The sequence below is a fragment of the Labrus mixtus genome, chromosome 11, assembly GCF_963584025.1.
Source record: "Labrus mixtus chromosome 11, fLabMix1.1, whole genome shotgun sequence".
NCBI lineage: Eukaryota > Metazoa > Chordata > Actinopteri > Labriformes > Labridae > Labrus > Labrus mixtus.
The window spans coordinates 21492385-21509032 of record NC_083622.1 but is presented as its reverse complement, the minus strand read 5'-3'; the positions used below and the strand labels follow the sequence as shown (position 1 = coordinate 21509032).

At 40.1% G+C, this 16648-nt stretch overlaps 2 protein-coding genes across 2 annotated transcripts; both read right to left on the bottom strand.

The window, feature by feature from the left end:
* Positions 1-96: 96 nt before the first annotated feature.
* znf576.2 (zinc finger protein 576, tandem duplicate 2) lies at positions 97-4721 on the bottom strand. Its single transcript, XM_061050862.1, has 5 exons — positions 4564-4721; positions 3445-3636; positions 3240-3355; positions 2400-2543; positions 97-1909 (listed from the first exon to the last, which is right to left on the bottom strand). The coding sequence occupies exons 2-5, from the start codon at positions 3599-3601 to the stop codon at positions 1067-1069; spliced, it is 1260 nt and encodes a 419-aa protein (XP_060906845.1). The 5' UTR covers positions 3602-3636; positions 4564-4721; the 3' UTR covers positions 97-1066.
* An 809-nt stretch (positions 4722-5530) lies between these two features.
* LOC132984166 (uncharacterized) lies at positions 5531-16128 on the bottom strand. Its single transcript, XM_061050855.1, has 9 exons — positions 15588-16128; positions 14494-14997; positions 9848-13506; positions 9489-9759; positions 8483-8665; positions 8290-8382; positions 8020-8206; positions 7299-7506; positions 5531-7205 (listed from the first exon to the last, which is right to left on the bottom strand). The coding sequence occupies exons 1-9, from the start codon at positions 16078-16080 to the stop codon at positions 5925-5927; spliced, it is 6879 nt and encodes a 2292-aa protein (XP_060906838.1). The 5' UTR covers positions 16081-16128; the 3' UTR covers positions 5531-5924.
* Between the last annotated feature and the right edge of the window lie 520 nt (positions 16129-16648).

Below are 16648 nucleotides of genomic sequence, written 5' to 3'. Positions count from 1 at the left end.
TGGTTTATAGATTATAACCTTGTGATTCCTGCTCTGTATGTTCTTCACATTTCAGGTGTGGTCCCAGCATTAAAAATATGACAAAGACAAATAATACAGCTTATATCTTCAGCAGCCTCCCTTAGAATAGCATGGTTTATTACATGTTTTGCAGTGTCCAGACACATTGCAGTGGGAAGAGAAACAATCAGATCAGTGAATAACACATGATATACACAGTTCCCTATGGGACTTTTAGGCATTAAAGGGCCATGAGTTCCATTGAAGAAATGTCTAAGACACAAAATAGTTCTAATGAATAAAAAAAATAACAGGACATTTGATTGTAAGACAAATCAGTTTTATAATGGATGATTTCTGCCCATGGGCAAAACACTCCACACGTTCATCTGAAACAATTGTTTAAAAATTAATTTTAAGCAGAGGTAAATCATATTATTTTAAAATTATTCCCCAATCTGACTTAATTTAGAAATAAACATCAAAGTATTAAATGTAAAAAAAAAAATGCAAAAATGTGGCCCAGAAGCTGTACAGTACAATTCTCTTTTGACAAATTTTCTAAACATTCAAACATAGTATCTCTATTTTTAATAATTGGCTTCAAAATGTTTACTTACCAATCTGTAATGAAAAATAGAAAAAAAAAAAAATGTTTCCACAAGTTTTAAAACTCAAAACACCGAGTAATAAATTCACACCACACGCATTCCAAACTGTAAAAAAAACTGAAAGAAATTATTTTAAAAAGGTTAATTAAAACATTTTTTTTGTTTTTACAAATAAACTACGCGTTGTGACAAAGGGTGAAATAGATGGATTCAGCAACATCTGGTTAGTCAATTTAGGAATTTTTTTTTATCTCCGTCCATAATTTCAACAGCTCGAGATCAAAACTCAACTTTAAATACAAAACTTGCTAAAATGTCACTCTCGAAACCATCTCATCTGAAAAGCATCATCTATCATCTGTAGCACCCGATCTCTAATGTTAAAAGAAAAGGGACATGTCATGACTAAAATCTTCAAAAACAACAGCACTTTCTGCAAGGTCCCCAAGTCTCAATTATCTCTTGGCACTTGGGTTTTCAGGCTTCTCCTCTGGGTGGCTTTTCTCATGATTTTTTAAGGTGCGCTCACGGCCAAAGCTCTTCCCGCAGGTTGCACAGGCAAAGCGACCCACAACGTGAGCTCTTGACATGTGGGCATCCAGCTGCTCAGGACGGGCAAAGCTCTCCTCACATTCTTCACAGGGATGGGCTTTCCGCGGGGTGTGTTTCTCCTTCTTGTGGGCTCGGAGCTGGATCAAGCTGGGGAGGGTGAGGTCACATTCAGGACAGGGGTGCTGACGGGCTGGAGCAGGAACTTCTTTAGGTTTCTTCTCTTTTGCAGAAGCCTCACTTTCATCCTCAGGACTCTTCTTATCTTCTGTTTCTGATTTTGCTGCAGCTTTAGCTGGACGGCCACGCTTTGCTGCACCTGCTTTTCCTTTTTCCTCAGCCAACGGAGCTGCTGACTCGGATGTGCTGCTGGCCTTCACCTCCTCCTCAGGCACATCTGCTTCGTCCTTCTTTTTCCGCTTTCCCTTCTTCTCAGTGCCCGCAGGGTCTTCAGTTTTGGAGGGCCGCCCACGTTTCTTGACAGATGGAGCACTACCGTTGCATTGCTGACCTTCAGGATACTTTTCCTGGTGTGCCACCAACTCCGGCTCTGTTTCAAAGCCCTGGCCACACTTAGCACAGCGGTGGGTTTTTGTATGGTCCTCTGGCTGTTCTGCAGGTTCGACGTCTGGGCGCGGATGCTGGGTAAGGCGATGAGTACGCAGCAGTCCAGCACTTCTGAAGATTTCATTACAATCTTTACATACCAACTGTTTCTCTGGACACACCTGTCTTCTATGGGCAGTCAGCTGCGTTGGTGAAAAGTACAAAAACAACACTTAGTATTAGCTACAATGTGCTAAATATTAATTCATTCATTTTTTTAATGTAATGTTTCTGTATTTCTTTTTAAATATTATCTAATATTTTGATATTGAATCTTCACTGTGGTTGTTAATTGTTTGTTTTGGTGATTTTTAAATTGTCTATTTGAATTTTGCTTTTCCCTTTGTCTTGATGCTTTTGATGTCTTGCGTAAAGCACTTTGAATTGCCTTGTTGCTGAAGTGTGCTATCTGAATAAACTTTACTTTTAATAATTATTTTGGCGTGTGTGTCCCTGATTTACTACTCTATCTACTGTCCTCTCAAAAAAAAGGTATGGAGATTGGAGAATGACATGCAGGAGAGGAGCGAGGGGTCGGACATGCGACCTACCTGCTAGGACTCCAGCACCACTGATGTTTTATTTGAATGCATCCAGTGACAACCATTGTAAGTATAAAAACATTTTACTCACCTCAGAAAAGGTTTTAAAGCTCTCCTTGCAGTGAACGCATTTGAAGGGCTTGTCGTCCTTGCTATGTGTTGGCTGGTGCTGTGTCAGCTCCTCAGAGGACGGAAATGTTCGATCACACACGTAGCAGGTGAACAAGGTGTTTCCCTGTAGTAAAATAAAAAACAAGATTAGAGGGACATGGGTAAATTAGGTCCAGATTTAGACCCCCCACTATAGTTTTTAATGTTAAATCCACGTTTAAGGGAATTGAGTTTATTTTCTGAAGAGATATTGAGTTTTTAAACTGACAAAGTAACAATGAAAACAAACGTATAAGCTGTGAATATAATGTGCTTCATCTTGAGTAAAACATCATTCCCAATAAATCTTTTATACAAAATAAATATTAAATTCACAATAAATCCAACAAGATATAACAAAAAAATGTGCTTGTTAGCTGTCTTTGGGTTTGGCCATTTATTTTCCCAGTTATTATAATGGGCAACAAGTTTAAAAAGAAAGGATAAAAGATCACAGATGAAAGTTACAGAATGATACAGATGGTTCATTTAAACTTTATCAGGGAGAATGATTGAAAAATAATGTGTGCCTATTGCTTAAGAGACACACTTTCACAACTGGTTGAGGACTATTAGGCACAGATATAAGAAAGGTGAGAAAAGATATGAACACTGCAACTCAGTGACAGTAAGGATGAAAACTAATTGTTCTTATGACATCTCCAAATAAATTTGCGTCAAAGTGTTGATACTTGAGTGTTCCCAGAATGTATTTCATCCACATGGGATTGACCTTTACAAACACAAAAAGAAACATTCTAGTGAACTGTGTGAAGCTTACCTGCTGAAGCTGTTGCTTGTACTCTTCTCTGTGACTTTTCTTCATATGTCTTTCCTTGGCTTTGGCACTGCAGAAAGTGATGAAGCACTGGAAACACTGCAGATTCTCATGCTGGTCTGGAGGGACATAAGAAAATTAGAGATCGGGGTGAGACAATGTTAGTTGTTCAGCTTCATCGAAAAGCTGTGACCACGATCATACTTACAGGGTTGAACAGTTGATGCAGGAGGTCCATTCAGAGTGATGGGCTTGGGCTTGGGCTTGTATGGTTCAACAGGCTTTTCTGGGGGGACCTCTGGGGGTGGATCTGGCAGTCCCCGTCCCATCACTATCTCCTCTATGTTCAAAATTTCAGAGTCCATCCTGGCACTCTACGCAAGCCTTCACAACAACTTTCCTAGATGAAATTTAAAAACAAGATAAAATTGAAGAAAGCATACATAAATAAGGTTCTCAACATTTTCGTTTTAAAACAATAAAATCTGTTTTTTTAATGATCAATAGTAACTTAAAGTACTAACACTCAAAGAAGATACGATAATATTTGAATGATCCCCAGAAGGGAAATGCAGATTTTGCAGCAGCGCAAAAACAAGTAGTAAATACGTAACAGAATAGATGAGATAAATAAAACGTTTATAATCAGATGTATACACAACTGGAATATAAAGGAGAGCACATAAAAGTGTTAGAACCACTGTGACATTTTACCGCAATAATAACTTATATTCAACAGATGAAAACGTCAATTTCAATAATAACTTGTTTGTATTTGCTAGCTGTTATAAAAAACATGTTGTAAGGAAAGCACAGCGCACACAGCCTGTGGGATGTTTAAGTGTTTACCTTCAGTTTGCCTGAAGTAAAACTCAAGTTTCAGCTAAATGTGGCTGACGTTACGTTACTGTCTGTTAAGGCCGCTAGCTAATGCTAAGCTAACTAGCTCAGTGCAAGCTTACGAGCATCCGGCATTCCGTTTTCTGGTAAAAATGTATAAACTGCTCTGTCTTGGGAACTGGAAACGTTTACAGAAATTGCAACTGTCTAAGTGCGACATCTGTGTACGTAGCTAACAATACTAATAAAAAGGATCACAAGATTCTGAGTTAGCAAACGCTGGCTAGCTTGCTACTGGTTAGCGCTAACAACACTGGCTGCCATTCAAAAAGAAAGAATACTTTTTGAGGCTTTTCCCAACACCATGTTTTAACTCGTTGTTTTGGTGCTTGTATGCATCTATGATATATTTAAATATGATGGAAGTAATGTAGTGTACATATATGAAAGGTTTATAATAACATGAATACTGAACATGCTACGTTACCTCTGCCCGCTCTTTGAACGTAGTTACTGAGAGAGTTGACCCCACAGAAACACAACGGATAGATCGGACACTTCCTGGTGTACGGTCGTGAGAGCGGCTGCTACAAATAAGATGGCTGCCGGGGGACTGCTCGGTACTGTGTTATTATTTAATGTTTAGATGGAAAAAAAATATCCATTCATCAAATACCACACTATAATAACTACAAAAATATCCAAACAAAAAAAGTATGCTTTCTTTGTGGATTTGTACTTGCCTCCTTTTCTATTCAATCCGAATCTATGGCTGATTTCCGTCACGTGACCCAGACCAATTTAGTGAAAAGTGTTAATTGTAGTTTCCGTACTGTAATTGTTTTGTTGTGTTCCCTGCATCCCTTTCTATAAAATCTTAAATTGCATGGTAACCCACAAAAACCAACTAGATGGTCCGTTTCTATCTTATAGGCACTTGTCCCATCAATATTATTCTATATTTTGCATATTCAAATATTTATTTTTAAATTTTACACTATATTTCTACATTACTGTATATATGTGTATTAGCAATTTGAGTGTTATTGCATGGCCTTGCGGAACAGTCTTTACATTTCACTGCACATCTGTATGAGCATGTGACAAATAAAAATCTTGAATCTTGAATTCGTATCACAATGTTCAAATAATGTGTAATTTAAAAATAAATTCTAAGCCTGCATTATACCTAGTTCAGGAGTCTGAATACAGATAGTAAATTCACATTATTATTATTTTCAATTTAATCAATGATCAATGATAACCAATGATGATTGAATAATATTTTGCTGCCTTTGTCTCAGAATGCTGCTACTACAGATTCTTGTTCAGCTTATATTACATAGGCTATATGACCAAACCATAACCAATGTAGTAGCACTTAGCAGCCATGTTTTTCCTACTGTAATGAGTCAAAATAGCTGCTTGAGAAGGGTCTTTAAAAACAAGCAATGAATTTTTCAAAGTATTTTATTGTTTTGTTTAAATCACATAAATTACGTTTTCAATTCATAGAGCCAAATGAAAAGCTCAGTATGAAATGCAAATGAGGTCAGTTCAGTAACACAAAAAACATGGTCATTGCAAAATCAAATACTTAAATTACACCATTTCTGCAGCACAAAATTCATGGTTATGAGCCATTTTATCACATTTCCTTTCGAAGGCAAATTCATTTTTAAACATGCTCACAGAACAAAGCATGTTTTTTGAAACTGCAGCACAATTATTCATCAATACAATGACAAGGACAGTGAAAGGCATTGTGGAAAAGTTTTAAAGACATAAAAGGTAATACCATTTTTTGATACACTGGGTTTTTGTACACCAAAAGCACAGATGTTGAAACTACTTTTCTCCCAACCCCTCTTGACTATGAAAATTCAAAAAGCAGTTGTGGTTTCGCGAGATACAAAGAAATACACAGCACTTAAGGCATAGCACTCGAGATGTTCTCTGACAGTCCCCGTAACGACATCTTCCCCCTTCTCCCTCGACAAGTTGCTCTGGCCAGTGGCCTGAACCGTCGTACCGCGTGGCTGCATCTGGGAGAGGATTTTCTTCCACCAGGCCAAGATTTGTGGTTTCATGTGTTGCATGGACTTTCTCTACAGGGGGTTGAGGAGGAACTGAATCCTGGGTATCAGAGTCGCTAGATAGGATGAAATCCTTGGACACCTCCAACCTAAAGGCCATGAAAGACAAAGGTGCAGAGGCCGCCACGTGATCCTGTCTGTAAAGGAGCCAGGAGTTGACCAAAGCCATATCTGTCAGGTACCAGAGCACAGCTTGAGGCCAGCAGGTTGAAGCGGAGGCAGTGAGGGGGATGGAGTAAAGCTTCAGCAGGTCTCTGTTGAGATGAGTCGACATCTGGGCCTTCTCAAAGTTGTCAATGAGAGAAGCCATGTTCCTTTGGCCATTCCCCGCAGTAGAAAGTATGAAGCCGCAGTGTGATCTACGCAACATCAGCTTCCCATCTGAGCTCACAAACTCATCTCCAATCTGTCCTCGTGCCCCTCCCACCCTGCCTGCACCATGTACCCCAGCAACTAACAGACGCTCCAGCATGGCAGGGGTGGAGAGTTCCTGTTTGCAAAGAAACACCGTACTGCCCTTTGGAACCATTTTTTCAACAGCATCTTCTTTGCCAGACGGACCCAATTTAAGATCCACATGTAAGAGCAAACCACTGAATCCAACTAATGTAGTGCAGTGGAGAGAGAGTTTCTTATTGTGCTTCTTCCCAGTCAAAGGTAATGGATATTGGTCAACTGCATACCCGCCATCATGTCTCAAAGACTGGCACCCAGCTATAAATCGACAAAGTATTGGCTGCACTTTCCCCAGGGGATCAGTTTGGGTTTTAGAACCGTTAGAGTCATTTGGTGTGTGAACTTGCCTCTGATCATCACTGGATGGATAAATATCACTTTGCTTGCTTGAGAGTGTTTTACTGTGATGTAAATCACTATCATGTGTTCTTTGTTGAACGTTTCTGTCAAGTGGATCCCTTTCAGGAGAAGCAAGCTTCAACATACGAGACAGCTCAAGGAAACGAGAAAGGGGCATCGCTTCAGCAATCAAGGGCACCTTTGTCAAGTCCTCCCAGTAGAGCCTCAGACTGGGAAACTGGAGAAGAGCAAGAGACAAAGTTAACTTCAGTTTGACAAAAAAAAAAATGGAAAGGACTCAAGAAAAAATAGTTGACCAATCAGCACAAACCTTTAAAGTTCCCATCGCAATGTGGATCCCAACAAACTGTGCAACCGCTCTGGCTGTAACAGGATTGGTCGTGTTGGAAAGTTTATTTGTGCAATTTGCAATTTCTACCCAGGTTTCCCAACCAAAATACTTGGAAAAGTAATCAATGGGCCTTCTGGTCCGTTCTCCCTCTTTATGTGCCTGAGAATGGACCTCTGAATCTGGAAAACTAAGAGAGAAGAATAAAAATTACATCATATGCAAGGGTAAAACAATTATCATTTCATAACAAATACAATTACATGAGTGGGTTTTAATACATAAAACCTTGAGTTCATCTTTTGTTGTCCAATTAAAGATCACAATAAACTATTATACACACTATCCATTCATCCATTATCTATTCAGCGTATCTCGTTTGATCCCAGCTTTGACTGGGTGAGAGGTACGGTTCACCCTGGACTGGTGGCCAGTCAATCACATACACATAGACAAGCAACCCCTCACTCTCACATCCACACCTCACTATGTCTTTGGACTGTAGGAGGAAGCCTGAGTACCCAGAGCAGTCAAGCAAGCATGTGGGAGAAGATGCATAACTCCCCACAGAAAGGCCCTGTTGATACGATGATACTAATCTAAAACCTTCTTGCTTTGAGTATTATTTAATGTTTAAACAACATTAGTAAAATGTATATTTTTTTGAAGGGTTTCAGACTAAAAGAAGTCAAGTGTTTCGTACTTTTTTGATGTTTCATCTGGCCGTTGTGCGCTGTTTGTGTGGTTCTTGTTGAAATAGGACATCACTTCTGCCTCTGAGTCAAGCTGAGGGTCAGCCAGTTCAAATCCAACCGTATCCTCCTCATCGGAGCTCTGGAGGAGAAAGTCCTGGACGTCTGGAGTATGCTGCCATTCAGCGTCTGTCTCAGCTGAAAGTTAAGATACAGATAAGTCAGCTTTTGGTTGTCAATAAAAATACCTATATGTAATGGTCATTTTTAAATAGGCAAACCTTGTCCGTCTGCAAAGTCACTCTCTCGAGTATCTGACAACAGATGTCTAACTCTCTTTTTCTGGTGGTCTGGTGCAGAATGGCGCCCTCCATCTGGTGGATACATATTCAACATTACAACAAAGCTCTTCCTTTGAATGTTGGTTCACAACAACTATCACTGAACATCACATTGACTCACTTAAATTACTACCTGTTGCTTGAAGTTCTGTCTGCTGGGTTTCACTGGACGACCCTGTAGATAAATCTTCATTGTTGGTCTGAGCAGCACCCACAAGAACCTCCCTCTCCTCTTCCTTCACTGGGTAGAAGATACACTGGTTGGTGCTGAACTCAGGGGTGACGTGAACATCTCTCGTTTCCCCTCTATTCATTACTGAAAAGAAAACACCATAGACATGCATCTCTTTAAATACAAAACACTCACACGGCCAGCTTTCCAAGCAGGAGCAAGGGGATGAATAGCTTTGCTCAATTCTATCTCTAATACTGTATATATCATTGCTCTTAGTGTAAAAATCATGTTGTTTTTTTTCAAAGGTAGGTACATGGTGTAAAAAAGGTAAATTATCTGTACTTGTTATCTGCATGTTTGCTGCATGCTTCCTTTATGGTGACCTTTCTGTGTTCAAATCTCTACAACAAGTATAAGGACGGTGCTGTGGTACAAACACAATAGTTTGAAAACGTAACACTGGCAACTGTGGCAAGCAGTAAGAAGTTTAAGCTACAAACTCTGCTAAACATCAACAAAGTCATCATCCCATCACCCCACCCACTTGCTTACAGTGAAGCTTCCAGTCCAGGCATAATTATAGGGTTAATACATTTGTCCATTTGTAATGTCTTTCATTTAAAGGGGTGCATTTGTGTTATGAGCTCAAGACTCAGAAAGTGACATCCTTCCCTTAAATTAGAACTCTTGTTGTGCTTTTTTGTCAAATTAAATGTATGAGATACAATGTTGACGTGCAAGTTCAAGGTCTGAGATAATATCTAAACTCTGGAGAAGCCTAAGCTAGCGCTTTACCCATCCTTCCACTTGTGTTGAAATTAACAATTAACACAAAATCCCTTAAATACTATACAGTAACACAGGCTAATCTCCTTCTGGATATAGCTCCATTCACAATGTACATTAATTCCTCCCAAGTCAAAGACACACAAAGGGGTCATATGCAGTGTGGTCTAATACTTACCAGGACTGGAGGTGTTTACAGCACTGACTGGCTCCACATTCCAACAGATGCTGCTGCTGCCCTGTGTGGCCTGAGTCTCATTCAGTACAAGGCTGCACTCCTCTTTCACCAGGACGGTCCTTATATCAAAGTGATGCTGGGGTTGCATACTTGCACTTTGTCTGTTTTGGCAGACCGATCCTGCCAGTGAGGGATCTGAAATAATCTCTTCAACCTTGATCTCCTGGCTCCCAAAGACCTGTACTTCATTCTCAGCCAACCTGTCCAAAACCTGGAAAGAGGAAACTTGTTGATTAGCCAAGTTAGATCCTTTATTGATTTTAGATGTACAACATTTGTTGGTGCAGTTAGCATCTCACCTTTCTTTGACTGTTTCTTGCTGTCATCAGGTATGGCTCCTTGTCAGCAGTCCCTTTTGGTGTAGAGGTGACAACCTTCTCAAGTATGATACCTGGAGAGCTGTCTCTGCCGCATTCCTCTCCTTCGTGCATTTCCTTTTCATTCACTATCCCCTCTATTCTTGTCGGAACCGACTCTGGCCCATTAGGAGATTCCTCTGATGTGCAGGGCATGGATATCAAAGACATGGCAGATGTAGTAGCATTGTCTTCCTTCAATTCGGGATTGGTCCCACCTTCTTCATTTATTTCTGAATCAGAGGTGATAGGCTGGGTTTCGTAAACTACCTGACATTCACCCTGTTCTTTTTTTGACTCTGATTCTCTGACAGCATCTCCAGCAAAAACTCTCTTCGAGACCACATCCCCTTTAAGACCCCCTTTTCCTCTTCCCCTACTTTTTGAAGCATTCCTCACAACAATCCCTTTCACTCCTTTCTTCTTCTGGACTAATACTTCTTCCTCCTCTTTTTTGATTTCCCCTTGATGGGTGGAGCATGACACAGTCTGACAAGTTTGAGGTTTTTCACATGCTTCATTAGTAGCCTGCCCAAAATGTCTGTTAGTGCTTCTAACCTCAGAGTTGCAGGAAGCATTTGATTCACTTTGGCGAACTGTGTCTTTGATGGAAGCTGAGTCATCTCTCTCATTCTTTTCCCCTAAGGTAACTAAATCTTCCTCAAAAAGTAAATCCTTCTTGATATTTTCATCCAAAGTTCCATGGCCTTCAGGTTCTAAGCTTGGATTCTTCGGGGTAACTTCTTCTCGCTTAGCCTCATCTGACGCCAAAGGCTTTCCTGTTTCTGACCTCTGTGTCAGAGTAGAGGCACTTAAAGATGATTCAGGTGGGATATTGGGATGGGTATCACTGTTTATTATTTGATCATATGGTGACTGGCTATCTGGTTCTATTTTACTCCCATCTTTATCTTCATAAGCCCTTATTTCAACATCTGAGGGTGGAACAGGTAAAGAAGGCGACGGAATCAAAGCTGGGAAAGAGACATTTCGCTCTCTATCTTCTAATACAAACTCTCCCATCTCAGGCTCAGTATCCCATCCCGTAGCAGCATTCATCAACCCAAGAGCCTTATTGTGCTGTATTGGAAGCTGGTAAAGATCCAACCTGGAGACGCCTTCAAATATGTTCCCATTGGTGTAAGTAAGACCAGGGCTCTCTATGACATGAACCATGGTCTTGTGCTTCTGAAGGGACGAGACGTCACTGAATCTTTCCCCACAGTCCTTGCACTCTAAGGCGGGCTTTGTATGAGAAGAAGTTATTACTCCTTCAGTTTCCACTTTCGGAGAGGCTTTACGTTTCCTGGTGGTCTTTGACTTGTTTGGCACTGTCTCAAGTGGATCACGGGAAACCTTTAATGAGGACAACAGTGAAAGGGCTTTCTGGTTCTTTTTGACTCTCCCTCCCTTTTTCTTACCCTCTGATGTGGGATAAATTGTAGACTCACTTGCTGGACGTTTCAGATTGTTGTTTTTACTCTGTGAGGACATTTTTTGGGACTCATTAGGTAGATCCTCCTTTTTGTTGCTGGATGCTTTAGAAGGGTCTAACTTGTATACTTTCAACTGGGGCTGTTTATGACCTTTCAGTAAAAGAAGAGAGTCTTCCATTATGAGTGGATCTGTTATGTCTGCTGAAGTTGCGCTTGTTTTTGTCTTGTCTAGTTGCTTAGCTGCCAAATTTCTTTTCCCCTTGCCCCCCTTTGCAATCTTGGGCTGATCTCTTTGCATCATTTTTACCTGTTTTTTCTTAGAAACTGTTGAGGCAATAGTATTTTGGTCACCTATGTTATTTACATGCTTTGTGGCTACTTCTTTTTTCCTTTTCTTTTTTCTTGTATCCTCTTTATTTTGTTGAACCTGTGGGTCTTTGATTGATGAAGGTGACTTTATTTCAGCTGTAGAAACCAAATGTCCCACTATCTTGCCCTTCTTACCCTTTCTCGCCTTCTTTTGTGAGGATACTTTTTTCTTTGAGAGATGCACTGGTGTTGGTGATATACTCGTTAACACTTCTTCCTGTGTTGTCCGATGCGGCTGTGATGGCTTTTTCTGTTTCTTGTTCTTTTTCTCTTTGCTTTGTGGGACAAATTTAACAACAAGATGAGACTTTTTTCGTCTTTGGCGTTTGGCAGGGGCCGCATCAATTTGGAAATCGTCGTTGTATAAGGATCCAGTCAGGTCTTGCATATATCCTTGAAAAAGAAACGCCTTTGCAGATTTTCTTTTCCGCACTTTCACCAGCTCTTGAGCAGACATTATATTTACAGGTAACTCTGAAATCTGTGATACCTTTTTGGCCTCTGATTGTGGCTGATCCTCTTCTGTAGCAGATGGAGTCTCCATTTCAGACAGGTTCTCCACCTTCTCCTCTCCCTCTTTGCTTTCAGCCATCAAGTTTTTGGACCGTTCTTGTTGAGATTGATCTTGTTTAGATGGTTCTTGTTTACATGGTTCTTGTTCAGATGGTTCTTGTTCAGATGGTTCTTGATCAGCCTTTTCCTGTGTGCCTTGAGGCAAAGCTTTATCCAGGACAGGAAGGATCTGATCTTGACTCACTGTTTGCATTTGTGTATCAACCTCTGCTTTGGGATTTGTTTCAGATTCATTTGGAGTTTGTGTTAGTGCGTCTGCTATGACAATTTCCTGATAACCATTTTGTAAAGGTGTCAACTCCAACTCAACAGTAAGAGATGAGACGGACAGGCTGGGATCAGCTTCGTCTATTACCATCTGATCTGGAGCCTGATGTGGAGTTTCCTCAAGTTCAGTAGTTGTTACCAGAGTGGATGACGAGATTTCATTTAGACTCACAGTTTGGGATTGCTCCAGCTCCTCAGTTGGTATCAAGGCGGGGGTAAGTTCTAATATGACTGTTTGCTCTAAGTTTTGTTCATTTTGACAAACCATTTGATCTAAATTATCACACTGAATAGCACTAATATCAGGCTGTTGAAGAATTTGATGCATCCCATCTCCCTCTGGTCTCTCTCTTTGTTCAGTCTGAACAAGTGTCAGTTGAATACTTTCATCAACTGCTGCTATGTGGGAACCTAGTTCTGAGAAAGATGGGTTTTCTAGCTGTCCATCCGGCGTAATGGGCTCCAGTATAATGGTTTGTTCCATTGGGTCACAGGGGTTGTTTAAAGAGTCCAATTCAACAGTCCCACATTGAGGCTGTTTCAAACCCATGAAATCTATATGGAGTGGATTGAGATTCAAATTCATAGTTTCAGACTGTTGTGATATCTGCTGAACTTCCAGGGGTGGGGCATGAGGGGGCACCTGCCCCAATATGACAACTTGGTTCACTCTCTGCACATTTCCCAAAGATTCAATGAGTCTGCGAATCTGATCTGTGTCAATATTGCAATCAACTTTTTGCAGAGGTCCATTGGCCTCCAGCTGTAGCAGTACAGGTTGGGAGATAGATATTGGAGTTATGATAGGTGTACTAGGCTTCACTTGGTGTCCGGCAGGGAGGGCCTTACTGGCTGCAGCAGGCAGCAAAGTGTGCTTAGTTTTCATGTGATGTAGCTTTGTCTTGGTACTTTTGAAGGGGGCATTGCATACAGAACAAGGATAGTTTTTAGGAATACCTAAAGATAAAAGGAAAAAGTTATTGCAGAGCAATATTTTCTAGATCCTGAAAGACAAAAGTGTTTTACATTTTTTTTATTTTTTTTTAGGATGGAATGTAATCAAATTTTAAGGTTGATAACAAAAATCCATCAATATTTGTTTGTTTTGGATGATACCAATGCAAACAAATATCGTTCAAATTTTACAAGATGACAAATGTGAAAGAGCATGAAAAAGATTTTATAAGTGACAGGTTTAATCACCAATATTATAAAAGGTCTTTACTACCCTGTGATAGAGATAGACAAATTGCTCATGGGTGTCATAATTATCATCTGAAATTCCATAACTGTTTTAAAATTGTATAAATTATTAGTAAAATATACTGTAGGCCCTGTACATACCCTGTATCCCTTATCATTTTGGTTCAGAGAATGTGGCCGAGCCTTAACATTTCAAAACCATTCATGAGTGGCTAAGAGGGCCTGTAAACTAAATGCTAGAATTAGTATGAATACTGTTTACTATGTTAATGTGTTCAGTGTGCTTGTCAATGTGCTTACATTTGTATGCTTAACAGGACAAGTCTAGATTCGGCTGATATGATATAATTACTTTGCTCCGAAACTAAATATTGGACGTATTACATTGTGACCTTTTAATTTGAAAAAAGGTGTCAGGTTACAGGACCACCAAAAAGATTCAAATGTGTCTTCATAGAGATATGGACGTCTGTGCCATATAATGGTAATTTGTTCAAAATGTGTTGAATAATTCCCCTCAAATAAATGTAAACGTGATCTTAGTACTATAAGCAAGTCAAGGGATCAACAAAGTCCTTTTTTTATGCTTTTGAAAACATGAATGTCTGAACAAACGTTCATAGTAACAACTTTAAAGTCGTACTCAAATTTCAGTCTGAGTCAAAGAGTGTCACTTGCTATGCATGTTAAAATCTGAATGGCTAACATGAAAACCTCTCTCTAACATGGAAATGTTCTTACCCTCATCTGTCTTCAGCTGTGCTTTGTCTGCTCCATCTTCCTCGGCTCCATCCTGCATGTGGGACAGTACATGTTTCTGCAGAGCTTTGGACATGTTGAATCTCCTTCCGCACTCCTTGCAGATATAGGGCCTCTCTCCAGTGTGTGTGCGGCGGTGATACTTCAGCAATGTCATTGTTTTACAAGCTTTGCCACAGTCTGTGCATGCGTAGCCACCCTGGCCAAAATGAATTTTCTTATGAATGGTGAGCTCTGACGATTTGTTGAAGGCCTCGCCACAGATCGGACACTTGAAGGGTTTCCTCTCCACGTGGGCCTTCTGGTGGACCATGAGCTCTGTGGAGTTTGTGAAGTGGCGGTCACAAACATAGCAGGCAAAAAGGGCATTCCTCAGTATTGATTGTTCATATTCTGCTGGGTGGCTCAGCTTCAGATGACGCTCTTTACTCTTGTGATCACTGAAGATTATGTGGCACTCGAGACACTGCAGGGAGAGCTGAGATGCTAGAGGGAGGAAGGAGAGAAGATTAAAAATAACATTAAAAAAACAGACCAATATTGAAAGAAAGAATAAAGGCTTGCAAAAACCTTAACGTTAACTTTAGAAACAATATTCATCCTGGCCCAACTATTGAACGGAGACTCTACCCAGTTTAGGTTAAAGACCCATCTGTTTAGACTTGCCTGTAACTGCTTTTAATGTCTTCGCTTTTTGTAATATTGTTATTTTTCTTGAAAAATTCTATATAATTAAACTTTACTGACTTAGTATTTTATACTTTCTCTCTAGTTTACAAACGCATACAGTATATCTTCATAACACTATCTTTACAATATGTATATGAAATGTTATTGGCCCATCCATAACAGTGGTCTAGTTCCAACTTTTTTTATCTGCTCCTGAATGTCAGAAACTAACAGTACATGTCTATCTAAATGTGAGACTGTATCTGTCGAACATAGAAGTATTTTTAAATAATAGTATCTTTAGGAATACACAGTAAAAATTACTGTAATTTCCCCAATAATGTTAATTGAACGAAGACAGTTCACAACGTCTAGAATGACACACACATATAAAGTTAAATACTCACATGTGAGAGGATTAAGTAACGGCTTGGACATGTCCATCTTCAGTGGATCAATCATTGCTTTCTTCGAGGGGACATATTTCCTTCCATCCCGGACAACTTGATCTTTTTTCTTTGAACTCTGCCCATCAGACTCCAGAGTTTTATTTCCATCAGATACAGGTTCAGTTGGGGCACTTGGCTTTGAAGCTGGCTCAGTCGCCATCCTTTCAGTATTTTCTGTGGGCTCAGTGAGTGAATGAACAGCGGGTTCATTGGGCTCTGTTTGTGCCCGTGTCACACCTGCAGATTTTTCTGCAGTTTGCACACCTGACCTGTTTTCCTGTGGAGGGACTGGTGTTTCAGTCTCAGAGGGAGCAGTGGATCTCTTCTCCTCCTCTTGTGCATCTGTTCTACTTTGTGCTGGCTGAGCTTCAGTCTGGATGTCCAGTTGGGGCTCTGCGGTTGCTGTGGTCACAGGGTTTTGTCCACTGTTCGCCTGGGTTGGACTCTGCATGGCTCTCTCTGCAGATTCTTAAATGCACTGTTAATATGAGTCTTTGTAACATCTGGGAATTAAATAAAAAAAAAAGATGTAATTATATATTACATCAATTATTATATAATAATTCAACTACCTTAAATAAAAAGTTGTTTTTGCCTTAAATACATCTGTTAGTCAATATTGCGACTGCTGGGAGCCTAAAGAAGGAATGGGTTTAAAACATTTGTATTATGAAAAAAGACCAAAGGACGTGGGGACAGCCTTTTGGGCAAATATAACGATAACTATAACATAAATTAAGCAATTTTATTAGCATGAACCGAGACTTTTCCCAAGACAGGCTTATCATTTGCTGAACTAATTTCTCCATAATAATCACGGATACATTGATAATAATAGCCCAGTGCTAGCTTCCTCTGATATGCGGTTATAAGAGCGAATATAAACATTTCCGAGCTGTTGATGAGCCAATTAAGCTAAATATTATCTCATCTCGACGGACCCGGTTACACAGACACACGTACAGCTTTATGGATGCAGGAGTGTGTACATTTTACGTTACCTATGCTGACTCGTCGGC